The sequence below is a fragment of the Anopheles funestus genome, chromosome 2RL, assembly GCF_943734845.2.
Source record: "Anopheles funestus chromosome 2RL, idAnoFuneDA-416_04, whole genome shotgun sequence".
NCBI classification, from domain to species: Eukaryota; Metazoa; Arthropoda; class Insecta; order Diptera; family Culicidae; genus Anopheles; species Anopheles funestus.
The window spans coordinates 82,073,453-82,084,987 of NC_064598.1; the positions used below are offsets into that span (position 1 = coordinate 82,073,453).

Consider the following 11,535-nt stretch of genomic DNA (forward strand, 5'->3'; position numbering starts at 1 on the left):
AGGAAATGGATCCGGCAGGAAGTGAATAAATAATTCGAATGGAATTGCACATGTAACTGGGAAACTGCAGTATGTTAGCGAATAAGGCTAGGCTAATAGATCATCTTCCAAATTAAATGTTCTTTTTACGAATTTGTCATAATATTAACGGCGCACGATAGTAATAAACGGAAGTGCTCCAAGATCAACTATGTACAAGCGTTTGATGTTACAGCAAAACATTTATACATCAGTTTACTGTTTTGTTTGTTTAGTTGTATATTTGGATCACTCTTTTTCATAAATTTATCTAAAAACATTAGGTTTCGAGGGAGCTGAAGAGAGAGAGAGAGAGAAAGATCTTTGCTACATAATCTCAACCATATAAACTGCAAAATATCATGAAGTAATGATAGTCGATCGTTACACAGGAAGTTATACGTTCTAATTACATGCCAATACACCAATCTGTATTGCCTTTTCTGTGGACGATTTTGTGGACGAAGAAAAAAGAACAAGATGTCCACAACCTGATAGACAAGTATGATGAAAATGCATACAAATAAAGTTTTCAATACACCGTATATTCCCCTCCGTTAATCAACCGTAAACTATCGAATTTATGTTGCCAACTTTTTCTTATGAAACTTATTTCATCGTACACCGTTTTTGAACATGCAATTTTGCTTCGATAAGATGCCAAAAAAAACAACAAGGAAATAACCATGTGTGTATCACGTTATAGTGTCATGCAGTCCAGTTTCAGTCACCGGCGCGTCATTGCTCTGTAGAGGTCCGCAACAGCTCATACCAATAGCATTGTTTATAACACCGTTTAACCAACATTTGTATGATGTATAACGTTAACTATTATCGACATTTTCACCGACTGAACATTTCGCTAGCTTAATATGACTGCATCAGAAAAAAAATGTGATTACGAACAAAAAGAAGCGATTGATAACATTATTTCAAACGAACTAATCACGGTTTGCAAAGAATGAATAACAAATAACGCATAATTAACCCAACTCATGCACACCCACAGCTCGGTACATTCGGTTTTTGGCTATCCTTTTGCTGTAAAAATAAAAGAACAAATATACCTATATATCGGCACCTCGTATAAACCTGACAGAAGCTGTAAGGGGACTCGAACTACCACTGATGATATATGAATGGAATACAATCTGATTTCGAACTAATAAAAGCACGTGTTTACACCTGCCACCAGCTGCGATGTAATTGAATCTCTTCCACAAACACCCGGACAGAAAGCGACACAATAAAGCGCACCATTACAAATCGACCGAAGTTAGATAAGTGATTAAAAAATTACCGTAACTATGTGGCACTTCTAGTAAAAGTGGTAAATAGGATAAGTCTTTAAGGTACAGAACAAAAAAAAAACAAACCACAACTAATAAAACATCAACTTTCTCCATTGCTATGCTTTATTTAAGGAAACTTTAAACTATAAGATGCAAAAGATGGATAAGCGAATAGAAAGCAGAACATGAAACAGCTTGAGTAACAAAAGCAAAAGATAATGCGATAATGCGTCAAACAGCGCAATCGGATATGGTGATGTGTTAAAATAACAAAGCTATCGAACAAGCAAACAAAAGAAAAAAACATTTAGTCAATACGAACAGAACAGAACAAAACACAACCTATACATTGAACTAAGTGAAGTGAGAAATAAATCGAATATTCTGAAAATCTTATACCTTTTGCAAGCGGGTTGAATTAAATAACAGTTTTGATGACTTGTTTTATTCGCTTGTAACAAACTTTTTAGGATCGAGCGTAACCAGTAAACCAGCTCATCGTAATCATCGCGTTGGTGAACACGTTTTACTTCCGGTGCCATTTTTTACCGACTCTAGGCGCATCTTTTTGTTCCCTCGTTTTATCGCTTTCTGTTCCATTTCTTCAAAATGGCTAATAAACATCGCTTTCAGCGCAGGATAAAACTTACACAGTGTGGGCAAATCGTCCAGCGTTACCTCCATGTTGTCAAACGCTATTCCCAAATCGGTACCGAGCCCCGACTGCTGCTGTTCCGGCAGGAGACGAGGAATTTTAGCGTACCGCTGGCTAAAGTGTGTGAGCAGCGTGTAACGAGCATTCATCTTCCTTCCCTGATCGATCGCCTGCGACAGGGTGCTGTGCATTTTGATCCGTGCCTCTGCTGCCAATTCATCCTCCATGGTTGCTTCGTGTATGAGAATGGTCGAACCTTGACCCAGCGCGATAAGACTCTCACAAGGCATAGTGTCACCGCTGTATGTAATTTTTACATCTCCCTCGATATTGGTCTCGGGATGAGTTCCAACGGTTGCCACTTTTAAGGCAACTCCGAACGAGTGCGGACAGTGTCGTACACGACAGGTACTGATCTCCTTGATGCCCATCTCAAGCAATTTTTCATCGTTGAAAGGATTTTCTAGCTATAAAACAAAGCTTAATAAAAGATTTGCTTCTTTTTTAACATAAATTTCATGAATTCACATACCAGATCCGGATTTTTCACAAGCCTATAGTCTTTGTGGATGGGTTCGAAGCGACAATCGTACAGCCGAAGCCAGAAGGAAATTTGCTCCGGCGCCAGCAATGTTAAACGTTCACAACTATCGCCGAACAGTTGCTTACGCGCTTGTAGTAAACCAATCAATCCTGAAATTGATGAACGAATTGATTAATGATTCTTTTTTCCAGTGTGCGGAAAATATATCTACCCAGATGATGATCTGCATGCAGATGCGAAATGTAGACTGCCTTTATCGATCGCAAGACAGCTTCTGCGCGGGTTTTACCAAAAAATCGCCATATCTGACCAACAGTTCCTTCACCACAGTCCAACAGAATTGAGGATTGTTTACTGAAATGGATAAAAATGTGTTATGTCCAGCAAACACCATTTGAACCATATCCTACCTTGTCAAAATCAAAATTGCACTAACGTTACGAGTTTTGTTTGGTATGGATGAACCGGTGCCGAGGAAAATCAAGCGTGGAAACTGTTCCGCCCTTACGGACACGGAGCGTCGCTCGTTATGTTGTACCAACTGTTGCTTTAATTCCCCAAGAGCTTCTTTAAAGTCCGGTAGCAATTCTAGTTCGCTTAGATACTCGGCTGGATTTATCGATGCCTCTTGTACTCTAAAATGTAATAATATTTCAATTTCATTATTAACTTATTGATTAATGGCTTTTGAGATAAATTTTAGGCTCTTTATCGATTTACCTGTCGATCCCTTTCGGTGGTCGAATGTGCATGTAACTAAGAGATGACGATCGCACAAGATCACGATCAGTCGCTGGAGGTTCTTTATACTCATTGTTTTCTTCTCTGCGGTGGAACATGAATGAGTGAAATAGTGTATGTCGAATTTGTCTATCGTAACTTACCGTAACAGTGGGAAGATCTGCTCATCTAGCTGATTCAAATGGTATTGAATCCTGTGCGCTGCAATGTAGCCGGAAAAACTGTTCACCTCGTTCAATGCAATGTGTCTGGTGCTGGCAGAGAACCGTTCCATAAACTGCCGGTATTCTTCACGGTGCATCACATGCAAAGGAGTAAAATGTATAACGAAAATAGCCCGATCCGCTTCCTCCGTGGCTTGTTGCTGATATTTCGCAAACAATTCGGCTTTTGCCATGAAATCTTTCAAATACTCTCGACTGGGAATGTCAATGAACATAAATACAGGGCCAGGATCGTCCGGTGCCCGAACATCGGCGGATTTTACAACACGTCCATTAGGTAACGTAACATCGTTGCCATTCTTCAGCTGCCCAAGCAATGGACCTGGAGGAACGCCCTGATCAACACATTTTTCTAAAGATAGTTGCCCATGTCGCGGTTTAAGCTTGCAAATGTATGCCATTACGGAATTTTCCTCTCGCTTTGTCCAATCCGTAGTACGAACAGTTTTAGCGCTTTCCTGTTGTGTTTGCTGGGGCATTTCCTTCTTTCTTTCGTACGCATAATAATCCGTATCGTCAACAGAGGCTTCCTCTTGGCTTAGCTCTTCATCAGATCCGGTCCCTGTTGATTCACTCTTTTCCCGATTGATCACAATGTATTGTAGAGTCATAACGTGGTCTTCATATACGTCCCCGGTAGCATACTCGGACGCTTCCACTTTCATATCCTTTAGTATAACGAACCGACGCATCGCTTTGAACAGCTCATCTAAACCGGGTGGTCCATGCAGCGATACAGCCGGCACACCGACATCTTGCATTGTCAAACAGATCCCGGGCAGTCCGCCGATTCGCTCCCAGTTAGTACGGGTCATGAAGATGTTCTCCAAACAGGACAGCTTCGTTTTGTGCTCGTACGCTAACCTTTGCGTACCCTCACCACAGTTAAACAGGTAGCGAGTTTGATCCGTGAACAGGTATACCGAGGCCGGGGTCCCCGGTGCGCCACATCCTAGCACCTGGAGGTTTACAATGCCGGGCGATACTTTCGATACTTTTTGCTTCAACTTTAATCGCTGCTTCTGGGCTTCGGCAATGTGCTTTGGATCCAGTGGCATTTTGCTTAGCACTTTGTGTAATTTCTTATTGGTAGAATTCCAACGCTTAGGCACTATCGTTCTAATTACATTTAAGTCTACCAATACGTTAAATTTATACATATATAGAGCGCCCTTTCGAATCGATCACACTACAGAAACAAAATGTTACAACGTGTTTAACGAAATCAGATGTTTTTTTGCATCACTTTTTCTGTCCATAGTTGACAGGTGTTTGTTTACAAAAAAGCCGGTATAAATATTAACACATGTTCAATCGTTTATAAATGACTTAGCTTTGAATATATGATAAAGAAACGAATTTTTAAAACAAATATAATATCAATTTTCGGCATGAAAAAGAAAATCTCTTTTAATTGTTTATTTTTATGTAGGAAAACGGTTGACAAATTTTTGTATGCGACTGTTCGTGACTCGTCATTGATATCGTTGTTTGAAGAAGAAATAACCTAAGATTATTTTCTTGCAGCGAAACTGTTTGCACCGTGGTCATCCATAAACATTTTATCGACCATTTTACCCTTGTTCTTTTCTACATTATTTCAAGAGTTTATAAATATCTTTCAGCAATCGTAAATCAAATCTAATTTTTATCTTCGTAAACCAATTCATACAAGCCTAATGTTTCTTTATTTAATAACAAAATATTAATATTTTCGTGTTTTTACCTGTGTTTTTGTATATTTGTCATTATGAGATGTCCATTTGGGGACACCCATTGTGCTATACCGCTAAAACTGGGTAGCCATTTTGTACTGAAGGTAGCCATTTTTCCTCGATCTATTCCGCGTCGGAAAAGAGTGTGGTTCGTGGTATTAACGCGTCCATTGACTCGCAGTGTGTTATTTTCTAAAATATTAAACAAAGTGCACGGAGGTATTGAGCATAGTTATTCGCGTTAGTGGAAAACTAGAGTATCGTTCGAGATGAGTGGGTACGCACGTCCACCTCCAAGAATAGATGGAATGATTTCATTGAAAGTAAGTTCGACATCTCACCCGAAGTATTGCCGTGGACGATGAATCCAATCATTTCTCTTTCCCTCTGAATTTAATTCATTTAAAGCAACATCTGAGCTAGTTACTTGTTGCTTATCTTTAGCCTAATTTCGGAAAGCATTATCAAAAGCCACGTCTTCGATGGCGAGATAATGCGTAGTTAGAAGAGAAAGTTAGCCATACCATATCGGGAACGATAGTCCTCCATATTGTAACGCTTGGCTGTGTGCTGGAAACTGTAACTAATGTTCCCGTATCTTTCAGGTTGACAATTTAACTTACCGCACCACACCAGATGACTTGAGACGCGTATTTGAACGTTGCGGTGAGGTGGGCGATATTTACATTCCCCGTGACAGACATACGCGTGAAAGCCGCGGTTTTGCTTTTGTCAGGTAAGGTTTTGAAGTGGTATGATAAGGTTTCAAGGTTCTACCTTTCGTATATTGTCCGTGTCACTAGATTCTATGACAAACGCGATGCCGAAGACGCACTAGATGCTATGGATGGACGCATGTTGGATGGTAGGGAGCTTCGCGTTCAGATGGCACGTTACGGACGGCCAACATCACCACAACGGCGCGGAAACCGCTACAATGGACGTGAAAGGGGACGCTCCCGTGAACGGTATCGTCGCCGTTCTCGGTCTCGTAGCCCCGAACATCGGCGTCGATCGTACTCGCGCTCCAAATCACGCACGCCACGCTCCCGTTCCGGAAGTAAATCGTCTCGAGGCAAGGATTCCCGCTCTCGTAGCCCCGGCGAACGCGGACATTATTAGTGCGAGCGTGTGTAAATTCATTTAAGGTATTTCATTAATCTATCTCCTGATGCGTTGGATTGGAAAATAACTCGGTGCGCCTTTTCCATATATTTGCAGATCACCCATCTACAAACTATGTCAGATGAGATAGTTTTGTTTCAACCTGACGACACACGGTCCCGCACACACAAGAAGGTAACATTAAAAGCACAATATACCCTCGTTTTTTTCCCTAACCTTTTTGGCGCGAAATCAGTATTTTTGTCTCCGTTTTATATCGGTTTACTTGTTCAAAAGTTTAAAGTTTACACACGAGCATTTTTTGTAAAAGTATGGCTTCGTGTAATTTGAAAACCTCACTGAGAATTTCTCGATATTTCCCCACAACAATTTTCTTAACAAATGTTATTAGTCCGCTACAAAACTGTATGGTGCCGTGCGCGCGCGCCAGTCCCACACATTTCGGCACAAACACGAATCGGTAAAAATGAACACATCTCAGTGCGGTGTAATGTAGCGTAGGACACACATCGGTGGAATAGGAAAGTTTCCCGAGAGTCGTGCATCATGTAAAACAGTCCGGAAAATCGGTATGCTACCATAAACCGTAGCATCCGGTTCCGATGCGAAATGTGTTTTGTAATGAATAGTTTGGTGCGATTGCGGGAAAATTTCCTTGTGCGCTTTAAAATTTTCACTAATAGACACTTTTCCGTTTTTATTTTGCTTTTATGTTGAATATGTTTTTCTCAATTTCGTTTCCGTGTGAGTCCAACGATGAAAATAATTCGTTTATGGTATGCTAACACACTTGTGTGTGTGTGTGTTTTGCTATCTTTTTTTATTTGTTGGTTTGTTTGATTATCTGACCCTTTATCGTTATCATTATGAAGAAATGCACACGATTGTAAGAGCCGCGTTACAACTCTCCATCTAACAGTGGTCACACAGCTGTTAGCGAACCCCGCTCTGTTCTGTCTGTACTAAATGAATACCTGTCTCACCATATAGGGCAACTTGCGGTTTTTGCAGCTGCTGCCCGTGCAGATTTGCCCATCCGGTCACTACTTTCCTTCCCGTGTCTTCTTCTAAGCGCTGTCCAATTTTGCATCGAGTTCGATGAGAGAAAGAGATAGAGAGCGATGTGTGGAGAAGAGACGAACCAGAGCGTTGCGGGATCCGTCTGCGATCGTCGTCCAGCCGCTGATCCCGCGTCCGTATTCTTTCGGGCCTGGATGTAACATGCGTCCTTGTGCAGGTATTGCGGCCGTATATTGAATCCTTCGTGCTGCAATCTCCGCGAAAACCGGATGCGCTTGCCTTTGCCCGTGTGTGGTGTTTAATGTTGAATGAACGCGTGAACATGGGGTTATTCCGGCCAACGTCGCAGGAATGTTGGAGCAGAAGGCGCGAGGCGAGATGTGGTGCGATGCTGGAGATGTGGCGCTGTTTGCCAAGATGGTGGATCGTCCGCTTCCTCGCTGTGTTGGGGGTCCTCCGCTACAGTAGAGGAGAAAAAGAGAGCGGGCGCGTACGAAGTAGAAGAGGGAGAGAAGAGAGTGTGTCAGAGGGAGCCATTCATTCATCCGCTTCACAACAGAGCAGGTAGATGAGATTTTGTGTGTGTGTGTTTTTTTTTGTTTCGAGAGCGTAAGTGGATGGAGTCCCATTTTGCAGGCTGGCGGTTTCCCGGTTTATCCTGTCCGGTGCTGCCGAGCAGTCAGTAACGCTCACGCCATACACGAACGAAGCGTCTATAAGGATGAAAATATTCTCCCGGCTGCCAGTTTCCGGTTTCGCGGCGGCTTGGCTGCGAATGCAAATCTGGAGGTTCAGCTGCAGCAGCTGTTTTGTTCCCGGTACTAGATTTCCTAGCTGCTGCTACTGCGCGCTGCGTGCTGATCCGGAACTTAGGCGCGCGAGAAGGCTGTGAATCGTCCAAAAAACCAAACCCTGTTTCGTCCTGTGCCGACGTGAACGCTTCGTGTTTTCTGCGTGTTTTCTGCGTGTTTTTCTTCTCTTCTTCTTTTCTTCCAGCTGAAGTAGTGTGTGTTTATATCCTTTTTCCCCGCTTTCCAACACCATTCCTCACTACTGCTCTCTCTGCCTACTACTCTTGTGTAGATGCTCTTTATTTGTGTTCTCTTTTTTTTATCCGTAACCGATTATCTTTGTATGTTTTCCGGTACGCAAACTTTGCACATTTACTCTACTCGCCAAACATGAAACAAAACATTGGTTCATCCCCCTTGCATCCAGACGGGTGGGGGGGGATGGACCATTAAGACAAACTGACAACACGCGCATGCACATAAACACATGAAACACTTGCTCACCACACGTGCGCTAGAGAATTAATCACAGTGTTATTTACATGTCTGTCTCCGATCGGGCGTCTTCGTGGAGGAGGAGAAAAGGAGGAGGTTCGGAAGCGGAAAGGAAAATTTCCATTATAGAGGGTTCATTATCATGGTTTGGATGATGAAGCACCTTGGAATACAGATGGCAGAGTGGCGGGAAGCGTGAAATGTAGCCGTAGCAAGTGTTTAGGTGCCATTTGCTGATTTGTTTGTTTGAGCATACAACGGCAGCACGGACGCGCGGAACACGACACTTCTTCGGCGGTTTTGGAGCTCACACTTCTGCTGGTTGTGCGCGAGCTGTGTGTATCTGTGGCGGACGAAGGAGAGCGGCCATATGGGGGATTTGGAATGAAATGCAGAGAACGCAACAAGACAACGCGATGCTAGCAGTTCTAGCAGCAGCCCGATAATGTTTTTACATTAGCATCGTGCAGCTGTACCGCGCGCCGCCTATTGTGTGGGTGCAGATAAAAACGACACCGACACGATCTTTTGTAGCACGTGCGCCCCAAAGGTTCGAATCTGCAGTTTCGGAGCAACAGTTCTTCGGTTCGGAACGGAAGCACCATTGCATGTGTTTTGCGGGATATATGCTGCTCTGCTTACTTCTTCGGTTCTCGTGCCACACGGATCTCGCGTTTGGCAGCTACTGATTGCGTATGGGTGAAATTACAGGAGGGTGAATTGTTCTTACATTTCAACGCCGCCGTGGAAAAGCAGCCACAACCTGGGAATTGGCAGTTTCCAGCTTAACTTACGTAAACAAATTTCCGCTCCATTAAGGAATCCGTTTCTTCTTGTCCCTTTTGACTGTGTTTCCTGCACGAGAAAGCGCACAGTTAATTTGAGTGTACGCGCGCGCCGATGATCGAACGAACGAGCAACGTTGAACAGTAGAACCATTCCAAACGGTATGCAGTTTTATGTTTTTCCAGATTTCTCTATTGAAAACAACGTTCACAAAATATGACAACCGCGCAACAATCAACACAACAACGTGCACGCAAGTATCGTTGTATCCTGTGACCCTTGCCCCCAGCTGAGGAGCCCTCCCTATGATCTACGGAAGCAGCGTTATTGTTTTTTTTTTATTCACTGGAAGATGGACCATTTCACACCAGGAGGAATTTGACCAGCAAAAAAAAAAACAAAACGATTCTATTACACCTCACACGCAAGTAAGTTGATAAGTGAATTAATTACAAGAAGATAAACGCACGCGGCACCGTAGTAGTAGGGGAATCAAGAGAGAAATGTTTAGAGAGTTTATAGAACAAGCGCTTCAGAATGGGAAATACATACATATATATTTCCCAAATAATTATTTGCAAAAGTACTCTCTCGTTCTCGCGGTGAGGGAAATTTTGATTCAAATTTATATTAACAAACAATTTGTACAATTAAGGATAGGGAGAGAAAGTGAAAATCTTGACAGAAGATACACAAATCGTAAAAGCGCGCGCGCTAGTGTAGTAGTTAATTCCACCGCATTTTCTACATTTCGTTCCCTTTTCTGGGCGGCCATGGCTCTGATGGTTAGTTGAATCTGCTTTTATCGCAACGTGTACGTTCATTATCAGAAATAATTAGCAGCTTTTCGGTGAAGCAGTTCAGATGTTACACAACTGGGAAGAAGGACTGGTAAGTTGACCTTGTTTTGGGTCTACTGCCGCCCGGGAAACGGAACCGACGTTTTACATATTCTTTTTCTTCTATAAACTTCCATCATCGATGCGTCATAATCATACTTACAAGTAGGGAGCAGAGAAGAGCATATTTAACGTTGAATTTAAATGTTTGTTTATCTACAACGCGACTGCTGTACATTTTTAATTCTGCCTTTCCAACACACACAGTTTCTACGAAAAATATAAAACAATTGCAATTGTAATTGAAAACCATGATCCACGTGGCTAATGGTTTAAAGGTGGTAAACGGTTAGATTTTGGGTTTCAGTTCTACATTATTAGGGTTAGTATTTTTTCTTTTTGTAAAAGTTGAAGCTCTCGCGCATTATGATTTAGAGGCGAGCTGGTGTTAGAAGAGTTTCAATCCAATAAACACGCTTTCGTTTTTCTACCTGTTTATTATCTGTACTAGCTTCTAGTAACATATAGTCCACATGGTGTATTGTCGTGCACGCCCCTCCAATGTCGACAATGTACGTGGAGCCGTAAAAAGATCAAATAAAAAGCTAAACAACTACTAAACAATATCCACTATCTGTCTGTGACGTGTTTTATTTACCGAAACGTTAGGGTGTTAATTTAATAATTGAAGAAATTTCCATCACCCGACTGGCGGGAATAGCCCGGATTCGTTAGCGGTGTGTGTGGTCCAGTATTCATCAGCTTCACACTGTTCGGTGATGATTTTTCCCGCAATCCACCAATGAGCAGCGGATGCTTTAGTGGGATGATCTTCTCCGGACTCAAATCGCGTGTATTCCGCAACCGCCGGAAAGTACTGCGGCCCAACGTTTCCTCCTGCAGCACGACGTCGTTTTTGCCAAGAAACAAATCATCCGAATGGTTGTACTGGGCGGCAAGCGTTATGTCTAACGAATCTAGGGGGATTTTACTAAAAGAAAGGAAAATAGAGCTCGGTAGCGATTAATTTGCTTTAGATTATTGAGTAAGGTCTTGAATTTTACCCATGATTAACAAAATGCGCTGCGCGCCGTGCCGAACTCAGCGTTTGATGGTAGAAAACACGTTCATTGGGTGGCAACGAGTCGGACCAGCGTTTCGAGGCATGGGTTTGCGGTGGTACAGGCAACGTTTTACGATAGATTCCTTCTCCATCGATGCAGGGAATGTGTTCCTCGTTTCGTTCACGTTTAATCGGAGTTTCTGGTTGCTTCTGTACCATTTTTTGCT

General features: G+C 42.6%; 3 protein-coding genes and 1 long non-coding RNA gene across 9 annotated transcripts in view; 1 reads left to right on the plus strand and 3 right to left on the minus strand.

Annotated features, from left to right (window-relative positions):
- Positions 1-11,535, minus strand: part of LOC125762852 (uncharacterized) — a 72,035-nt gene that overhangs the window by 43,687 nt on the left and 16,813 nt on the right. The gene's annotated exons all lie outside the window — the stretch shown is intronic.
- Positions 931-4,756, minus strand: LOC125762843 (ribonuclease Z, mitochondrial). Its single transcript, XM_049425389.1, has 6 exons — positions 3,394-4,756; positions 3,230-3,334; positions 2,920-3,144; positions 2,721-2,863; positions 2,498-2,658; positions 931-2,432 (listed from the first exon to the last, which is right to left on the minus strand). Exons 1-6 carry the CDS (start codon positions 4,632-4,634, stop codon positions 1,815-1,817), a joined length of 2,493 nt encoding a protein of 830 aa, XP_049281346.1. The 5' UTR covers positions 4,635-4,756; the 3' UTR covers positions 931-1,814.
- LOC125762850 (serine/arginine-rich splicing factor 2) lies at positions 5,255-9,782 on the plus strand. 3 transcript variants are annotated; one of them, XM_049425402.1, is made up of 5 exons: positions 5,255-5,512; positions 5,795-5,925; positions 5,993-6,337; positions 6,411-6,488; positions 7,305-9,782. In XM_049425402.1, exons 1-3 carry the CDS (start codon positions 5,459-5,461, stop codon positions 6,309-6,311), a joined length of 504 nt encoding a protein of 167 aa, XP_049281359.1. In that variant the 5' UTR covers positions 5,255-5,458; the 3' UTR covers positions 6,312-6,337; positions 6,411-6,488; positions 7,305-9,782. The 3 variants fall into 3 exon arrangements, with proteins under 3 accessions (XP_049281359.1, XP_049281361.1, XP_049281360.1); XM_049425404.1 differs by having other exon boundaries at positions 9,576-9,782; XM_049425403.1 differs by having other exon boundaries at positions 9,592-9,782.
- Positions 10,505-11,527, minus strand: LOC125762849 (protein CFAP276). Its single transcript, XM_049425401.1, has 2 exons — positions 11,310-11,527; positions 10,505-11,236 (listed from the first exon to the last, which is right to left on the minus strand). The coding sequence occupies exons 1-2, from the start codon at positions 11,525-11,527 to the stop codon at positions 10,924-10,926; spliced, it is 531 nt and encodes a 176-aa protein (XP_049281358.1). The 3' UTR covers positions 10,505-10,923.